A 20,867-nucleotide genomic window follows, 5' to 3' on the forward strand; every position below is an offset into this window, starting at 1 on the left:
GGCTTGTCTCCTCTTTCCGGCCTTTCTCCCTCTCCGATTGGCTGCTGGAGCTTCCCAGCCATTGAGTGAGGAAGAACTCACGTGCGCACGTGTGTGTGCGCCTGCGCGTAATGCGAGACAACCAGTCGCACCTGAGAGCCGAGAGGGCGGGAGCTTTACCTCCCACCCACTTCTGCTCAGGCCCGAGGCTCAGGTAAGATCGAACGGAGAAGCCTGGGGGTCACCACGCCCCTCTCCGCTTGGGCCTTGCTCCGGCAGGTCCTGCTTCCCCGCCCCCCCACGTCCCTCCTCGGAGCCCCGGGCTCTGCGGTGGAGTGGCCCCGCTTCCTGCCCTTCTCTCCTCCGGTGTGCCTCTCACTGCTTCCGCTGCCCTCCCACCTCTGGGACGCCGAAGGGGCCCCGAGCCAGAATTCACCTTGGAGGTCACTCCTCCAGCCCTCTTTTACTAGAGGCCCTGGACAGGTAAAGCGACGTGCCCGCCTACCCGGTCCGCGAGGGGCGCGTTTCCTTCGGCAGAATGTTCTCTTTCCGAGGGGAATGAGATTTGTGAGAAACTTTTCCTGGTTTCTCCTGGCTCCTGTGGGATCGTAAGAGATCGTCTCTAGACCAGCCCCTCTGGTCGGTAGACGAGAAGAGCGAGGACCGAAGATGGGAAGTTTTAAGTCTAAGGTCCCTGAGCCGGCCGTCGAAAAGCCCTCTGGCTGCGTGTAGTCAGTCCTCTTCCTGTGACGCTTGGCTCCTCCGTCTGCGCCGTCCCCTTTCAGGTGCTTGGCTTTACCTGGAGCCACGGTAATAGATCGGAGACAGCTAGGTAGCACAGTGTATGGAATGCTATACCTGGAGTCTGAAAGACGTGGATTCACGTTTGGGCTCAACGTTTGTTAGCTGTGTGCACGTCACTAAACCTGGGCCTGTTTTCTCCTCTCTAAAACGGAGATAACTATTTCCCTTCTAGAGTTATTGTGGAGAAGAATAGATAAAATTTGTAAAGCGCTCTGCAAACTATTAATGTTAGCTATTATTATTTTTTAATAATAATAGAGGCTTTTTTTAGCCTCAAACTAAGTATGATTGGCATCTAGGGACAATCTATCTCTCAGTCTTTCTGGCTCTGTGCATGGGCACATAGCTAGAATTCTCTCCCCCCTAAGAGCCTCCTTGGATTCTCTGGCTTCCTTTGAGGCTCGACTAAAGTTCTACTTTCTGCAAGAAGCCTTTGCCTTTCTCTCTTCATGCTGTTGCTTTTTCTTTGAGATTATCTTCAGTTTATCCCGTATAGGTATTTTTTGTGCATAGTTAGGTGTTTGTTGTCTCTCCCTTGGGATTCTTGAAGGCAGAGACAGTTTTTGTCTTTCTTGGTATTCCTAGTGCTTAGCAAAGTGCTTGCCATGTAGGTACTTAATTAATGCTTGTTCGAAGTTGGTGTTCCTTGGTTCAGAATAGTATGATTAATCATTCTAGGTGATACCAGGCTAGTGCTTTGCTATGAAAGTCCGTATAATGTCACTTAGTATTTGACAGGAGGTGTAAATAAGATAGTGTAGTATTGGAGTGTTAGTCGAGGTAAGACATGGTAAAAAAGAAATGGCAGAAATTATATTTTTAAGGGGTTCCACAATGCATAGCTTTGATTCTAGCAGGGGCCAGTGCTACAGGTGGATGAATTTCTTTTTTTTTTAACCTCTTTTTAAAAAAATTTATTTACTAGTTTAAAACATTCAATTCCACAAGCTTTTGAGTTCCCAATTTTCTCCCTCTTTTTCCTCTCCCCTCTCCCTACGATGGCGTGCAGTCTGATATAGGCTGTATATATACATTACATTAAAACATTTTCACACTAGTTATGTTGCAAAGAGGAATTATAAGCCACGAAATGAACCACAAGAAAGAAGCAAAACAAAAAAGAGCAAATACTGTTTCGATCTGCATTCAGTCTCCATACTTCTTTTTATGTGGGTAGCATTTTCCATCTTGAACCTTTTGGAGTTGTCTTAGAACCTTGCATTGCTGAGAAGAGCCAAGTCTTTCAAAGTTAGTCATTGATCAGTGTAGCTGTAACTGTATACAATGTTCTCCTGGTTCTGCTCCCCTCACTCAGAATCAGTTCCTATAAGTCTTTCCAGGTTTTTCTGAAGTCCACCTGTTCATTATTTCTGATAGCACAATAGTATTCCATTACATCTATATACCACAACTTGTTCAGTCATTCCTCAATTGATGGGCATCCTCTCAATTTCCAGTTCATAGCCACCACAAAAAGAGCTGCTGTAAATATTTTTGTACATGTAGGTTCCTTTCCTATTTGTATGATCTCTTTGGGATACAGACCTAGAAGTGGTATTGCTGGGTCAAAGAGTGCACACATTTTTATAGCCCTTTGGGCATAGTTCCAAATTGCTCTCCAAAATGGTTCAATCAGTTCCTTTGCAAGTAAGCACCTTTTGTCTGTGGTACGTGACCAAAATGAAAATGGATGTGCTCAGTGCCTTGCATATAGTAGGCACTTAATAAATATTTACTACTATCACAGGACCTTTTTTGATTTTTCACAAAACAGGTATCAATTCTAGACTTGTAATATAATAAATTTGCCCCTCAATTGAGCATTGATTGAGCACTTAGGTGTGAGACCCTGTCCTTAACATTAAGAATACCAAAAAGAAGCAAAAATAAAAACAGCCTCTCCCCTCAAGGAGCTTACATTCTAATGAGGGAGACAAGTAAATAAAAAACAAGATACAGACAGAATAATTCTAAATTAACCTTAGAAGCCAAAGCCCTAAGAACTGAAGGTAACCTTGAATCCAGGAAGAGCATTCCAGAGATAGGAACAGCCAAAGCAAAGGCATAATAGTAGGCAGTGGCCAAAAGTGATGTCAAACTCAGAAAGGAAAAAGATCCCTGGCTATCATAGAAAATCACAAACTCACATTTTCTATATTGTATTGTATTATGTTAAACATTTCCCTACATTTTAATCTGATTTTAATTCTGAGTTTGACCTCTCTGGTGTCAAGAATAGCTGTAGAGGTGGAATGGAAGGGTGTGGGCAGGAGATGTAATGCTGTTTGAATCTATGATCAAATTTACTGATTATATTTGTGTTAAAAATGTATTTAATGTTGTCAATTTAAGCTCAGGTTCCTTGTTTTAGAATTTAAAATATTTAGGACAAATATGGCATCTTGATATGTGCTAGTCTTTCATAAAATTCAATTTGTTTTTCAGCAGATACACCTTCTAGGAAGCACCATGAAAGATTCTGATATCAAGAGACTGTTTTATGCTCACCTTTTCTGTGTATTTTCCATTATTCTAACTACCTTCATTCCATCTTTATTCTTGGAGGACTTCTCAGTCTTGGAAACACACTTGACATGGTTGTGCATCTGCTCTATATGTGTAACTATTGTCAATGTATTATTATATTTAGTAGTCAAACCAAATACATCTTCTAAGAGAAGCTCAGTTTCACACAAGGTAAGACTTACTTTACAAGAACTGATTTGGGGAAGTGGCTCTTGAGGAGAGATTTGTTGAGATACAGAATCAATACAGAGCTCTTTAGATTCTGTCAACAATGAGTTAGCAGCTCTTCTTAATCAAATTTAATTTTCAATTTAATGGAATTTGACTTGCCAGAGTGGACTCACAAATGTTGTATAAGGGGTTAGTACTTCACGAAGGCTGATGCTCCTTTCAGCGTACTATCCATATTTTTGATTTCATAAAAGCTTGCTCTTAGAGTGAGGAAGGCCTTGCTTCTGATATGTCCTTGCTTAGGGACTGTGGGCAAGTCACTTACCTCATCCATTCTCTAGGCAACTTGAAAACTACAAATTATAGACTGACCAATAACAAAGGAGTTTTCTACACCCAGATGAAATCCCAGGCTCAGATGAAAAAAAAATCTTCCAGAGGAGCTACCCAATGCACTGGAGGACTGTCTTTTTTATATATGTATTTTGTGTGGGGGGGTGCAGTATGAATTGGTTATGGAATTTATAAGCATAACCTTTTTTTAGTTGCTAAAAAGGTGACAAAAAAGTAGCTGGTTTGTAGACATTAAATGTCTTGCTGGAACACTGGTTAAATCACTATAGTATAAGAAATTGAATATTGCTGTAATAAGTTGATATGTCTTCAAATGCAATTTTTTGTACTTTGCCAGCTTAAAGGACATTTTAAATCGCTTTTATTTTAAAACCTAATGCATTTAAAAAATTTTTAAGCTTTATTTGGGCAGGTTTCATCTACCAGGTTGTAGACATGTTGGCCAGTATATGTAGACCAATTTTTGCATATGAAGTTTAACATGTATGTAAGATAAATTCTGTTCTCTTGATTATTTATTTGCCAAATTGCTGTTAGGTGCAGGTTTCTCCAGGTGTTTTGTTATTTTTCTTCTGATTTAGAAATAGTTGCATTTGTCTACTTCTCTAATTATTGGGAGGGAGTGCTGGTGGTCAGTGTGGTGGAGTTAAAAGCCACTTTTGTGAGGTTTTTTTTTTCATTTTCCACTAGTAGGACCTAGGGCAAGTCACTTCATATCTTGGGCCTCAGTTTCTTTGATTAAAAAATATGAGGTTTGGATCAGATCACAGGATTTAGAATTGGAAGGGCCCGTAGAAGCAATCTAATAGCATTTTCACAATTTCTTTTTTATACAAGTGTTTGGAGCCCTTTTCAGAGTGATCACAAATTCCAAAATCATAGAGATATAAATTAATGAATTTTCTCGTAGACTGCAATAAATTCATCTGAGGTTTCTTCCAGTTTCTAATACATAAACTTGAAATCTGTCTCTGATCTATCATCTTAGAATTGGTACCTGGAAGGGAATTTAGAGATAACTTAGTACAGCACCTTATTTTACAAATGAGGAAATCAAGGCTTGGAGAGTTGGAATGACTTGCCCACAGTCCCAGAAGAAGTAAGTAGCTGTGGCAGGATTTGACCCTAGGTCTTCTGACCCCATCATAAACTGGTGCTTTTTCCATGACATCATACTGCTTCCTCATCAAGATTTTATAAAATGGCAAACAGTATGGCATGGTGGATAGAGTGCTAGGCTTGGAATTATGAGTGTAAGCTGTGAAGCTTGCCTCGTACATTTAATAGCTGTGTGACAATGGGCAAATTATTTAACTTTTCTGAATCTTGGCTCCTCTTTTGTTCAAAAAGCTGTAGTTACTGTAAAATCTGCTTCTCAGGGTTGTTGTAGATCAGATGAAACATGTGTAAAGTGCTTTGCAAGCTTTAAACATAATGTAAATTTCAGTTATTATTTTTATCTCCTTTTCCTATTTAAATATAAGCTGCATAGCACTCACTGCATATTTGTTAATTTAAAAAACTTGTGGCTTTTAATATTGCTTTCATATAAACAGTGTTCTGGCACTATATTTACCCTGCAACCTAGGACTCCAGGGTTGGGAAACAAAATTGATGCCTGTTTTACATAGTGTTCTGTAATGTTTTATTGTGTATGGAACAGTGATTTGACCGTGAGTGTAATCTGCAGAAGGTCAAGGTATTTCACAGCTTTTTCCTCCTGTTATTTATTTTTAAGGGAAAGGGAGGAAATAAGCATTTATTAAGTACCAACTACATGCGAGGCACTATGCTAGACTCTTTACAAATATTATCTTATTTGATCCTCACAATAATAATACTAACTAACATTTATTTAGGGTTTACTGTGTGTCAGCCATTGTACTAATAAGTGCTTTACAATTATCTCATTTTTTTTATCCTCACAACAACCCTGGGAGGGTGGTGTTCTTATTATCGTCCCCATTTTACAGTCAAGGAAGCTGAGGCTGATAGGTGAAGTGGCTTGCCCAAGTTCACATACTTAGTACTCATCTGATTCCAGGCCCAGCACTCTATCCATTGCAAGACCTAGCTACCTGAAGTACTAAAGATATTAAGTATAAATAAAATGATGAATTTGACATCCTTGTTGTAATAATGCCTGCTTCAAAGTATTTGTTTTGTTTTGTTTTGTTTTTTTTTAGATATCTAGACTTCTGAAATCTTGTGTCTACTTTTTTATATCTTGCCTACTCTATCATGCAATTATTGTTCTATATGGAGCACCACTAATAGAGTAAGTCTGAATTTACCATCTTATGTCACATGAATATTTTTTGTGAATACTTTTTGGTAACTCATTTACAATCTGAATATTCTGAATTACAGAATACTTAAGGTTAAAGAAGATCTACAAGGATACTAGATATGTGGCATTTGTAGCCTAATAATCGTCTCTATTAATAAATCAAAGATCAGTGTTGTCATTTTACTTTTCTTTAAAGAAGCAGTAAGATAATTATATTCATTTGGTGCTTCTGAGTTCATTTACATGTGAGAATTTTTAAAATCTTGCCTTGTTGAGATACTTAGAGAGTATGCAAAAATAATATCAAATGTCAAAGAATGATTTATACTTAGCACATTGAATTTAAGTATAATAATGTACCTAAAGATACAGTAAACCATTTGTTATTTTAAGCATATCAAATAGACCTCATAAGTTTATTTATATATTCCTTTGGCTTAATGAACACTTTTTTCTTAGTTAAAAAACAGTAACATTGTCATAAACCCTTTTAAGAATAATTCCAATTTCTAAATTAGCAGAATATAAATTAGTGATTTGTTTTGTATTTTATGTTTACTGAAGTTTAGTTTTTGGTGATTTTTGTGATTAAATATGCACTAAACTTGGATAATACTTTGGTTATTTAGTAAATGAATGAATGAAGCATCTATTAAGATGATTTCTTGTGCAAAGAACTATGCCAAGAATCATGGAATAAATAGAAAAGAAAGACAGGCCCTACTCTCAACTGCCAACCAACTGCCCCTCACAGGGCAGGCAGGCCAGCCTAGCTGAAGCAGTAAGGTACCCTCAGGTTGAGACAAGAGGCAGCATGCACCAGACAAGACAAACCACCACCACTAACTACCCTGCCCTCAGAAACTGACAGAGACAGACAGCACAGGACCCAAGTCTCCTAAGAGACTTGGGAACAGCAGTGTCCCACAAACCATCAGCTCTAATTCCAGGCTTCTTCCCCCCTCAGCTGTCATTGAGGAGAAATCATTGAGAGGGGACCCAATTTCCTCCTCACCACCACCAGCAACAATGGCTGACCAACTGCTACCAACAGGCAGATAGGAACAGGAGCTCAGGGAGTAGTAGTGTTCCCTAGACCACCAGTCCTGCCTCCAGTTCAGCTCTCACAGTCATTATCTATTTAGTTATTGAAATTAATTAAATTAATTAATTGATTTAGTTATATGAAATTAATATTCATACTTTTGTTATAAGTAGAGGCCAAAGCATACCAAAGACTGTTTTATGGTGGTCACATATCTACATATTTTTACTCTTAGAAGTATCTCTCCAAAGTATACTTTTGCAATCTGCTGGTAATCTGATTAGAGTAGTAATCGTTTCTGTACACATACATTAGACAGTGTATGGGCATGATATACTAATCTTCTAAACTGCTATGGTAGATTGAATGAATGAATGAAAGGGATAGCTTTTGTTAAGTGCTCACTATATAGTAAACACTCTGAATACTAATAGAAAAAAAATTCCTTTTCTCAAGAAGTTCACACTCTAAATGGGGGAAAGCAGCACATGTAAGAGGTTCAGCTGGAGGGTATAAAGGTCACTAAATTCTAAGGTTTTAGTGTCAGGGTGAATGTCAAGGCCATTGATATATTTTATGTTTAGGGTCCAGTTTGTATGGCAGCATCTGGGGTTCTGGAAGGCTCAATGGAAAGGCTGGGATGGGGAACCAGAGGTGTTTCTTCAATTGCTGAAAAAAAAATTTTATTTTGTAAAGGTGGCCTATTTTAATTATTGCATTATTGCTGTTCTTACATAAAGGACTTAAAACTTCTGGAAATGATTTGTGATGGTTGCTTGATATTTTTTCTAGGTTGATGCTGGAAACATTTTTATTTGCTGTTATTTTATCAACTTTTACCACATTACCTTGCCTGTGTTTATTAGGACCAAATATTAAAGCGTGGCTACGAGTTTTCACTAAAAATGGGTAAGTTGTAATTATTTATTTGATTTATTTTCATTAGTTTTTATTTATATACACATAGTACCACTTGACTTGTATTTGAAGCTATAGCATATGCATCAACTTATAGTTCCTTTATCACAACATTTTATAATCTTAAAGTGGAATGAGTGAAATAAAATGTTTTGTGTAGAATAATGTAACTTCTTGTTTAGTGAAATAACTGGATTTGAATTTAAATCTTGATTCTATTGCTTACTTCTCTTGTGACATAGAGGGACACTTCCAGGGAAGTTGTGATCACCCAGTCTTTAAAATGTGGAGATTAGACCAGGGTATCTTCAAGTTTCCTTCTAATTCTGAATCATAACCTTTCACAGCAGGAGACTACAGTGTAACATTTGTCAGCTTCATATGTGGAAATGTATTCTTTAATCCCTAGTGAGGTTGGGGTAAACTATACAACAGTTTGGCATTGTTCACTTTCTTCAAAAGAAGTCTGCTGGTAAAGTATTCTTAGAAAAGAAAGGGAATATGAAGATTATTCTGTGTCTGCAAGTGTTTTACATCATCAGTCAGCAAACTTATTGAACACTTATGATATGCTCAGCTTGAGGGGGTGCAGGGAACAATTAAACATCCTTACTCACTAGAGGCTTAGAATCCATTTGGAAAGTGAAGATAATACTTGAAAAGATACTAACACACAGCCCCAAGGCTCTTAGTGAAATTTTAAGCTATTAAAATGTCACTGAGTTTAAAGTCTGAATTGCTTAAAACTGCATTCAAACTTTTGGGACACCCTGAATAGTTAATTGAAAGCTAAATTGTGTGATACAAGTTACGATTGGACTAAGTTCAGATAATTAGTAGATCACGGTAGATGATGGAAAACTTGAAGAAGGAAGTTGACCTGGAGCTAGACCTTAGTGTGGTGCAGTGGAAAGAGCACTGAGGTGGAGTTGGAGGACCTAGGTCACATTCTACCTCTGACATTCTGTAACTTTGGGCATGTCTCTTCATCTCCTGAGCCTTAGTTTCCTCATCTGTTATTAGGGTTGTGTCTGAAGCCCTTAGAGGTCCATTCCAGCTCTTAGTCTATGATCCAGAGTGAGGCAGTATTTGGTTTAAAAAGGTGGAAAGGGAAGGATAATTGGACTGAAGGCACATTAACGGGAATGACCCTGTCTTGTTCATGGGACAGTAAGGGGACCAGTCCAAATAGCATGGAGCATTCATGATATGGAGTAATGGGAAGTGTTTGATAAGTTAATTTAATACATTCTTCATATAAAATTAACTTTTCTGTTTATCACTAGTTTGAAAGTTCCTTGTGGGCAACCACTATGACTTCTTTATGTTTCTATCCCCCGGTGAGTCTCATATAGTAGTTGTTTAATGTTTGTTTAATTCATTTTTCCTAGTTTTCATGAATTCTTTAGTAAAATCAAAGTAAATTTCAAATTTTCCATTTCACATTAACTATTAACACAAAATAGCCATCAGTGGGGTTTTTTTTAGATTAAAAGAAATCTGCAACGTTTTTAAACATCTTGAACATAAATATTACGATGGCATCGATTGATTAATGCATCAGAACTCCAGCTTTCTGTTCTTCATATGATATGGTTATCTTCCATGTTAACTGCAGAAGTCTATTCTAGCTTTCCTAGCTTTTAAAATAACTTGCCATTCATGAATATATACAAATCCCTTTTGAAAGTATTACTGTTTTCAACCTGTATCATTTATAGACAAAGTAATGAGTTAGTAGATTACACAAGTTTTACTGCCTACTGTATGATTATCTTGAAATGTTCCTTTTAAACTTGAGAGATTAACTTCTTACTACTTCTGATTTTCTGAAGTTTGATGAACAAATCTGTATTCATTCTTTCCATACCAGCCAATTACTTTATTCACTCTTAGGAATGATAATGCAAGTATATGTCTAAAAACTGCATTCACATGAATACGCGATCTCACTGACTTGTGATTGTCTTCCAGTGATGCAGATCACAGCCCTTTCATGCCTGCTTTTACTGAACAGCATTGATATGTGTTTGCCCAAAAGTTTGCTGCATGGGATGAATGCACTCAGCATGTGGGGGACTCTCCTTGCGGAGGGAGGGTACCAGTAGAGTCTACTTTTCAAGGATCAGCCTAGCTAATCATAAAAAGGCATAGCACTGATAGACTGGGCACTCAGTGATAACATTTTTGGAGTCATGATACCTCATAAAACAAATAAAAAATAAAAATATTAAGCCTCTGTTTTCTAGGGTGTATGCTATTTCTTGATAGGCATGTATAAATTAGGACTGTACTTAGAAATTCTAACTCTTTGAGGCCATGTAAGCTTTAACTTACTGAAAATTACACTAGAAGAATATAGGCATTAATTTGTCTGCTAGAAATGTCTTAACTTTTAATCGTTTAGCAGTTTCCAGGGGTGGAGAACCTGTGGCTTCAAAGCCACAAGTGACCCTCTATGTCCTCAAGTGCTGTCCTTTAACTGAATCCAAATTTCACAGAACAAATCCCCTTAATAAAACTATTTGTTTTATAAAACTCGCACTCAGTCAAAAGGCTGCACCTAAACTTTAGGTGCTGAAGTATTACAGTGAAAGGTATAGCATAATGCAAGACTACATAGTATGTTAGGTTTCAGTGAACTACCCCAAATTTCATACTTGCATGGCTGATTACAGCTCGTCCCTGGTTTTGTTATGCAGGGCATAGACTGCCATTGAGGAAGAAGAAATTGTCTCTAGTACACAGTATTGTATTTTGAACTCTGAAAATGAAGAGTGTAGATGTCACTTTCTATCACTATATCTACTTCTTATCCTTTTAGTTCTACAAATTAAGAAACTTGTGTATTTCAGTAGCTGATAACTATTATTAATATAGTGTTTTAAGATCTGCAGAGCAGTTTGTTTATATTAGAATATTGAAAACAATTGTAGTGTTTCCAAAACAGAGTAAATAATCCATGCAGTTTGCTGTAGTCATTGGGAGGCAAACTTGCTATGTGGAAAAGTGCACAAGCTAGAGTACCCCAAAATGAAGTTAAAAATTTGAGGGTGTTAATGTGGATATTTGAAGTGTAATATATAGATCAGATCATATGACAAGATTGACCTTAGAGACAAACCTTGGTTCATATCCTGTCCTTGGCAAATACTGTGTGAAGACAGGCAAGTCACAGGCTTATATGATTGATCAAAGATACAGAACTAGAAGGGACCTGACAGATCATCCAGCCCCCTTCTTTTACAGATAAGGAAATTGAGACACAGAGATTAAGTGACTTGCTTAAGGTCACACAGCTAGTAAGTAGCAAAGTCAGGGTTCAAACCATGGATCAAGGCTTTGAGTTACAAGTTACAGATCTGCATCTGTGGATGGAGTTTTTATCTTAATTATTCCCCATGCTGATGAAATCATGGATCTGAATTAAAAAAACCTCAACAAAATTATTATAAATGTTATTTGAATATGTGCTAAGGCTAAAGATTGTTAGATTGATTTAGCATCCCTCTAATTTTTTAAATTTTTATTTAAACAAATTGATCTATTAATTTTTATAACTATATCATCTTTTGTCTTCTCAGAATAAGAGTTTAGGGTAGAAATTACATTTCTAAATGATATAAATTTGAAGATTGAAATTCTTAAACATTTCCTAAAAAACTTAAAATTCCTACACTGTTTATCTATTCTATTACTTGATAATTTTAGATTGGACTTGATGGTATGCAAAATATTTTTTAAAATTTCCTCATTGTTGAAATATATTTAGACAGTAAACTTCTTGTAAGTAGAGATTTTCATTCTTTGTATTTGTGTGTCCAGTGCCCAGTACAAAATAAATGTTGATAAATGCTTGTTAATTAATACAGTTAATATGTAATCTCACTGAGTTGAGTGGAGTACAGCTCAATACAGGGAGCCAGCAGCTTCCCTTGGCAGGGAGGGGAGGGAGACTGAATTGGCAGCAACAGCAGCTTCTGGAATTCTTAGCTTACGGGAATTCTTAGGCAACGGGGTTGGATGGCTGGTTAGAAGGGGATTATAGGGGACCTTTGCAGGCACTGGGAGCAAAATGCTGCCACTTTACTCATACATGGTTCTGGGTTGTAGTCCCAGGGTAAGGAAGAGCACCAGTAGAAGCGGGCACCCTGGTCACTTCCATGGCAGAAAAGAGTACTTGTGGTCACTCATAGACCAGGGAAGCAGTAACCACACCTCTCCTTGGATTGTGCCACCTTGGAAGAACCGAAAGCTTACAGATCCTCCAGAAATAGCTCTGAAAACAGTGGCAGTAAAAACCTGAAGTACAGTGCCCCCTTTACCCCAGAAGCAGAGCCCAACTTTCACATCAAGTTAAAAGTCAAGAAATAGGCTGGGAAAATGAACAAATGACAGAAAAAGAATCTGGCCATAGAAAGTTACTATAGTGACAGGGAAGATCAAAACACAAATTCAGAAAACAATGTCAAAGCAACAAGATTTAGCAGTTTTTACATTAGAGGACTGGAGTTCTTGCAATGTGATATTCTGGAGGGCAAAGGAGCCTAGGATTACAACCAAAAATCACCTGCCCAACAAAACTCATTCTAATTTTTCAGGGGGAAAAATGCACATTTAATAAAATAGAGAATTTTCAAGCATTCCTGATGAAAAGGTCAGAGCTGAATTTTTTTAAAAATGATTTTTGAGTTCAGGATTCAAGAGAAGCATTTGTGCAACTCTGCCTCACTTAGATCCAATTCACACACAAGACAGGATATCACCTCTTGATGTCATTGGTCCTCTTAGAAAATGAAGGATGAACAACAATCTGGAAATATGTTTTGCATGACTGCGCATGTATAACCTATAAACTGTGGATTGCTACCCCATATGGGGTCATGAAAAATTTGTCAACCATAAAAGGTTTCTGAATGCACAATGACCAAAAATTAATTAAAAATCAAATGCATAATGATCTTGAGACGTTTCTGGCAGCACTTGCTTGAGTGGCATAGTGCAACTTCACTGCAGTCTGGGCTCTGAACACTAATCATTCGCACTTTGCACTGCGCGTGCCCAATGAAGCAATAAGCCAAAGATTTACAGGTGTATCTTCATTATGAGAACCTTGAAAAGAAATAAAAACTAACATTAAGAATTCATAATAGAATTACAAGTCAATTAACAGAATTTAATTGATTTGAGGAATAAAATCTTCTGAACTTTATAGCAAAAAAGGACTTTTTCTTCACTGTATTTCTTTTACTTTGAGCATTGGTGTGAAGCTTGTAGTTCCTCACTAAATGCTGAGAAGCATAAAACTCTATTTGAAAACTTAGTCTTACAAATAAGAGTATTTTCTTAAAAGGATTTTCCTTTTCCAGTTCATGTTTTCAGTAAAAATAACTTCTGTAGTCTAATTTACTATAAAGCTGATGAAAGAAGTTTTCAGAATTGTGAGTGAAAAATTTTATTCAATTTAGGATGAAGGCTTTTGGTGACTTTACCACCTTCTTTCTTTTTCTTTTTTTTTTTTTTTCCGAAATTATCCTTGAAAATTCTTTTTTTTTTTTAATGTTTAACAATCACTGCCATACAATTGAGATTTTATCCCCCCCACACCTACCCCCCACTACCCCCCTCTCTCCCCCTCTCTCCCCACGACTGCATACAATTCTGTATAGGTTCTACATAAACTTTCCTATTGAGTACATTTTCACTATAGTCATGCTATGTAGTCGGACTAAAATAAATGGAAGAAATCATATAACAAATCAAAACATGATTCACAAAAACATACACATACACAGACATGATCTGCTACATTCTGCAAATGACTTCCATATTTCTTTCTCTGAGTGTGGAAGGCATTTTGCCTTAGAGAACCACCATTGGGATTTTTTAATTTTTTTTATTTTTAAGAAGTTCTTGCATTATTTCGGAATTCCAAGTCTACCAGAAAAAACTCTCGCACACTGCGGTCATTGCTGTGCACGAAGTTCTCCTGGTTCTGCTCCTTTCACTCAGCATCAGGTCATATAAGTCCTTCCAGGCCTCTCTGAAGTCTTCTTGTTCATCATTTCTTATGGCACAATAGTACTCCATTACATTCATATACCATAATTTATTCAGCCATTCCCCAATTGATGGATATCCCCTTGACTTCCAGTTTTTGGCAACTACAAAGAGTGCTGCTATAAATATTTTTGTACATGTGGGACCCTTTCCCATTTTTATGATCTCTTGGGGATATAGTCCTATTAGCGATATTGCTGGGTCAAAGGGTATGCACATTTTTGTAGCCCTTTGGGCATAGTTCCAAATTGCTCTCCAGAATGGTTGGATGCGCTCGCAGCTCCACCAACAATGAATTAGTGTTCCAACTCTCCCACATCCTCTCCAGCATTTATCATTTTCTTGTTCTGTCATGTTTGCCAATCTTATAGGTGTGATGTGGTACCTCAGAGTTGTTTTGATTTGCATCTCTCTAATCAATAGTGATTTAGAGCATTTTTTCATATGATTATAGATAGCTTTAATTTCTTCTTCTGAAAATTGCCTGTTCATATCCTTTGACCATTTATCAATTGGGGAATGACTTGTATGATTATACATTTGAGTCAGTTCTCTATATGTTCTAGAAATGAGGTCTTTATCCCCGAACTAAGCTGTAAAAATTCGTTCCCAATTTACTACCTTCTTTCTTTTTCAGTCTTTAAAAGAGAAACCATTATTAAACAATATTTTTTTCTGTAAGTCTGAGAGGGATTAAGACTATTTTTTCTTTAATGATACTTAGGATCTATTTTTTTTATGGGTTAATTTTAATTTTTCACCATCTAAAAGTGTAATGACATACAGTAAATATGTAATACAGAAAACCCATTTCAGTTTATAATCTATCTTTTTAATAACTTATCAACTTCTTAATAATCCATCAATCTATCACATGTAACCCAGAAAACTCATTTCAGTTTATAATCCATCTTTTCAGTAATCTATTAACATGAACCAGGATGCTCTGTTGTTTAAATAGGAAAAAATTGTAATTGGGAAAAATGATAGTTAGAATTATTACTAACAGTAAATCTCCTGAAGTGGAAATTCTGCAAGGTAATGTAAGGGAAGAATAAGAAATTTCATCACATAATCTTTTAATATATTTAATTTCATATGCCAGTAGAATTTTAGAACTGATAATAGCCCTCAGAGACCAGCTAATTAGACTTGTCACTTCATTTTATAGATGTGGAAATGGAAGTTTAGAAACTTTGTGACTGGTCCAGTCACTTGATGAGTTGGTGGCAGACCTGAGACTAGAACTCTGGCTCAGATTATTTTTTTTCTGTTGCATTGCATAACGTTCTGTTGGAAATGTATAAGGTCTGAAGTAAAATATAGTGTTTTAAATCCTGGCACTTACAGCTGCTGATTTTCTGTAGTTCTGAAAAATTGACTGCCATTGTAAGGGAGAACAGCCACCTAAGTTGCACAGAAACCTTGCTCTTGGGATAGATTTTGTTATTATATTGGCACATGGCATTAACATAGGAGGCAGTGGCAGAGAGGAATCACCTGAAGCAGAGTGGGTATACTGGTACAGTTGAGAAGGTGCTAAATGTGGAGATGGAGGATTTGTGTTCAAATCTTGATTCTGCCCCATGTTAATTTCCTGGGTGACCTTCTCTGGGCTTTGATTCCTCCCCTAGAAAAGGAAAAAATTGAATGAGACAGCGTCTGAAGTGCCTTGTAGATCTAGAGTTCTTTGATCCATTATTCCAGTGGCAGCAGTTAGAGGGGAAGAGGAGCAGTAAATACATGAAAACTGACAAGTATTGTTGAGGATTTTATTTATTTATCATTCTTTAGTCTAAAGAAAACTAGAATTTGTCAGTTTTTGTAGTGAAATATTTGTAGCCTTAAATACCACAAATGAGTTTTATGGTTTTATGTATAGTTACCTCATATTAAATTATTTGTGATCTTGTGATTAAAGGCTATTGTTATTTCTGTTATCAAGCACCCCACTTTAAGGAATTTTATATGAATTTAAGATTAATAAAACAATAAGCAATAAAACCCTAGCAACATGAAGCAAAAAGTCTGGGGGTAAAAATCATACAAACAGTTCAAGAAAGGTAAGTTATTTTGAGTTCATTTGAAAGGTAATAATTTGATTTTTAGTGTGTGTATTATCATGCAACAGTTGAAAATTAGTGTCGTGCTTGTACTGCAGAATAACAAAATTTTGACATAAAAATGCTGAGACTATATACCATTGCTTCTAAATCTCTTCAAAGTATTGCCATTTGCTGTAGTTAAGGTTATTCTTTTGGTAGATTGCAAACATTGATTCTAAGTATAACAATTACTTTTGCAGCCTGCGTTAGCAAAATAGAAAGAAATTAAATCATAGAACCTCAGAGTTGCAAGGAATTTGAGACTCCATCTAATACTTGGATAACAATTTCCTCTCCAGCGTCTTGCATTGGTTGTCATTTAACCTTTGCTTAAAGACCCATAGTAAGAGGGAACTTGAAGCCTTCTGACGCAGCCCATTCCACTTTGGGATAACTGTAATTGTGAATAATTTTCCTTTCAACAATATGTTTGCTTCATTTTTAAAAATGTTTTTGTCTGAAATAAAAACTTTATTTAGAAGTTAGTGAAGTCATCACGCACTTGTTATGAAGAAACTGGGAATGTTTAGTCTGGAAAAGAAATCATTCATGGAGGATATGATAGCTGTCTTTCAGTATTGTAGGGCCATTATATGGAAGAGGGATGAGACTTGTGCTGTTGAGCCCTATAGACGTGAACTAGGAACAGTGAGTGGAAGTTGCAACGTGGCAAGTTTAGACTAGCAGAATGGGAAAACTTCCTAAGAATCTGAGCTAGCTCAAAGTGCAGTGCCTGTATTGGGCTCTGTCCTGGGCTGTCTTCTTTTTTCCTTTTGACTGTTTCTATTGGTGATCTGGTCACCTCCCATGGATTCAATTATCATTTCTCTGTTGATGATTCTCAGACCTACTTATCCAGCCCTGACCCTTCTGCTGACCTTCAGTTTCACATTTCCAATTACCTATTTTATATCTCAAACTAGATGACTTATGAATGGATTTTAAACTCATTATGTCCAATACTAAATTCATTATCTTTCTCCCTAAACCCTTCCCCTTCTTAAATTGCCTATTATTGTCAAGAATGCCACCATCTCTCAGTCACCCAAGCTTGCAACCAAAGTATCATCCTCAACCTCAACCCCCATATCCAATCAAGGCCTGTCAGTTTTACCTTTATTATATTTCTTGCAGAGGCTCCCTTCTCTCCTCTGATACTCCCACCATTCTTATAGAGGACTCTCATCACCACCTGCTGGTTTGTTTCTGCTGTCACAAATTTCTCCCTACTCCAGTCCTACTCAGCTCAAACTACAGGTCTGATCATGCCATCCCTTCTCTACTCAGTAAACTACAGTGGTTTATTATCACCAGGATAAAATATAAAATCTTCTGGTGTTCAAAGCCCTTCGTAACCTGGCCCCTTCTTAACTTTCTAGTCTTTTTATATTTTATTCCCTCCACATACTCTGTGATCCAATGACACTGGCCTATTTCTTGCACAAGATATTTCATTTCTTAACTTTTGAATATTTTCATTGACTGTCTCCCATGCCTGAAATGTTTTGCCTCCTCATCTCTACCTTCTATCCTCCCTGGCTTCCTTTGCACTTTCCTTCAAGTCCCACTTTCTGCAAGCCTTTCTGATTCCTCTTAATAATAGTACCTTCCATGTTGATTATATCCAATTTGCCTTGTACACATGTTTGAATATTGTCTATCTATATTAGCCGGTGGGTTTCATGACAACAGGGACTGTTTGGGGCCTTCCTTTTATCCCCATTGCTTAGCAGAGTGCGTGACACAGTAAGTGCTTAATAAATTTTATTTCCTGATTTTGGAAGTTCTGAATTCTCCTACATTGGAATTTTTAAAGAAAAGGCTAGATGGTCTCTTGTGGAAATTCTTTTTCAGGTACGTATTGATGAAATTAAAATAGCCACTAAGGTTCCATGCAGCTCTGAAACGTGTGGGTTTATTTGCCATAAATATTTTTATTGGAACTTTGGTTACTTATTTAAATAATATTTTTCCTTGCTTTAACTAAATATTTGTATGATCAACCAGTCAACAAGCATTTATTCCCTGTTAGGTTCTGGAGATGAAAGCACCAAGGATAAAACAATCCCTACCTTCAAGGATTATATTCTAATAAGAGAGGCAAATACATAAAATAAGTAAACATCACAGATGTAAAGTAAACAAATACAAATGTCTGCAAAGTAGTTTGAGAGGGAAAGCACTAATAGTGGGGACATCAGAAAAGGCTTCATGTAGAAAATAATACATGAACTGTGTCTTGGACTCGTAAGAGATGGCATTAAGGAGGGTCTTATTTTCAAGCATGAAGTACAGCCAGTGTAAAAGTATAAATGAGTAGACTGTTATTGTAAGGAGAAGAGACAGGATGTGAAAGTGATGACAGAATTGTGTGACACAGACTGCTATACTACTCATTCTCTCTAAGCTCAATATTCACATTCAGCAAAATCAGCGGCCCCAAGGCAAGATGACTACCAGAAGACTTAATGTCAACAGATTAGAGCACTTGTCCTGAAGGGAATGGTTTATTGCTGACTTGGAGGGAAAGCTGAGCCAACACATGGTTGTTGCCAACTGCGGAGCAGAAAAGGAATGGGCAGCTTTCAGAGATTTAGTGTGTAGCGCTGCATTTACTCCTCTGGGTCAGAACAGGCATCAAAGACTGATTTGACAGAAATGATGAGGAAATTCAGAAGCTGCTAAATGAAAAATGAGACCTCCCTAGGATTTACCAGCAGGATAGTTGTCCATCTGTCTATAAGAAGGCAGCATTTAACTTCACCGAAAGTAAAGTACAAGCAAAGATCAGAGACATGTAGGATTCTTGGTTCAATAAGAAGCAGATGAAGTTCAATTTTATACAGATATTAACAATCCAAAGCATTTTATGATGCCTTGAAGGCTATTCGTGGACGAAAGACATAATTATGGTGCATCTCAACTATTCCGTGCTGATGGAGCCACATTGATGAGTGATAAGGACGTGATTCTGGAAAGGTGGGCCAGATACTCCTGTAGTGTTCTCAACAGACCATCGACCAATGCTGAAGTCATTATTTACCTCAGGTTCAAGTCAGGCTCTCTCTAGCCAGATTTCCAACTGAAGAATGCCATTAGGCTCTTTTCCTGTGGCAAAGTACCTGGTGCTGTTTCTATTCCATCTAAGATTTACAAGGTAGGGGTGGGGGGAGGGGCACAGCAGAAGGGAGGAGTTCATTGCTCATACAAAAGCTGGTTGAAATTTTCTAGATTATATGGCAAGAGGAGGATGTTATCCCCCCAGGAATTCAAGAATGCCTGCATTGTCCATCTCTATAATGGCGAAGGAAATAGGTTGTCCAACTGTCCTGTGACAATCACAGGGGAAATCTTTCTCTTAGTTATTGCTGGCAAGATTTTTGCCAGTCTTCCTTAATAGATTGATCCTTCATCTGGAAGATGGTCTTCTACCTGAGAGCCAGTGTGGCTGCAAAAGGGGCCAAGGAATAGTTGATATGGTGTTTACCACCAACAATTCCAGGAGAAATGCGAGGAGCAGAACAGAGGTCTGTACACAACCTTCATTGATCTAAGGCCTTTGATATTGTCAGTTGTGAGGGCTTACAGAAAATTATGTCAAAATTTGGTTACCTGGAGAAGTTCATCAGTATTGTACATCAGTTTCATGGAAGCATGTTTGCCCAGGTTCTGGATAATGCTCTCACAGTTTGCCAGTCACCAATGGAGTGAAGAAAGACTGTGTGCTTGCTCTCATGTTTTTTAGCATGATGTTTTCAGCTATGTTGTCAGATACTTACAAGGATAAACATGCATTTTTCATCATGGGTCCTTTGGTCTTAGATAATTTTATTGAGTAGAACAGCCAAATCTTTCTCTTTTTCTTCTTTTTTCCTCTCATTTCACTTGTTTTTCTAATTACATGTAAAAAAAATTTTAACATTTATTTTAAAAAATTTTAGTTCTAAATTCTCTCCCTCCTTTCTTTCCCTCTCCCCTCCTTGAGAGGGCAAGCAGTTTGATAGATTTGCGTGCAGCCATGAAAAGCATTTCCATATTAGTCATGTTGTGAAAGAAAACACAGACCAAATACCCCCCTCACCACCCCCAAAAAGGTTTAAAAAGTATACTTCAGTCTGCATTCAGACTCTATCACTTCTTTCTCTGAAAGTATCCTCTGGAGGTGGATAGCATTTTTCATCATAAATCCTTCAGAATTATCTTGAATCGTTGTATTAATCAGGACAGCTAAGTCATTCACAGCTGATCATCTTACAATATTGCTGTTACTGTGTACAGTGTTCTCATGGTAGGAGGCAGAGCCAAAGTGGCAGAGTAAAGGCAGGGACTTGCCTGAGTTTTTCCCCAAAGCCCTCCAAATATCTTTTAAAAATGACTCTAAACAAATTCTAGAGCAACAGAACCCACAAAAAGATGGAGTAAGACAAATTTCCAGCCCAAGACAACTTGGAAGGTCCCCAGGAAAAGTCTGTTGCACCAGGGTGAGAAAGGAGTGCAGGCCAACCCAACCAAACTTGGAGCAGGCCTTGGAAGTGACTGAAGCAACAGCAAAAACACCTGCTACTGTTTCCTAAGCTCTTAGCCCACAGACAGTAAAGGGTTCAGCAACTGGTCA

The 20,867-nt window shown here is 37.4% G+C and overlaps 1 protein-coding gene across 7 annotated transcripts in view; it reads left to right on the top strand.

The window, feature by feature from the left end:
* Positions 1–7: 7 nt before the first annotated feature.
* The window catches only part of PIGF (phosphatidylinositol glycan anchor biosynthesis class F), a 44,421-nt gene continuing 23,561 nt past the window's right edge, over positions 8–20,867 (top strand). The window contains exons 1-4 of one of the 7 annotated variants that reach the window (XM_072635694.1): positions 8–193; positions 3,232–3,480; positions 6,021–6,112; positions 7,962–8,078. In XM_072635694.1, coding sequence (XP_072491795.1) covers positions 3,253–3,480; positions 6,021–6,112; positions 7,962–8,078 — 437 coding nt within the window. In that variant the 5' untranslated portion in view covers positions 8–193; positions 3,232–3,252. Of the gene's footprint in view, positions 790–3,228; positions 3,481–6,020; positions 6,113–7,961; positions 8,079–20,867 lie in introns of all 7 variants that reach the window. The other 6 variants (XM_072635698.1, XM_072635691.1, XM_072635695.1 and 3 more) reach the window with 6 other exon arrangements.

This window comes from Notamacropus eugenii, chromosome 1 (assembly GCF_028372415.1).
Source record: "Notamacropus eugenii isolate mMacEug1 chromosome 1, mMacEug1.pri_v2, whole genome shotgun sequence".
NCBI classification, from domain to species: domain Eukaryota; kingdom Metazoa; phylum Chordata; class Mammalia; order Diprotodontia; family Macropodidae; genus Notamacropus; species Notamacropus eugenii.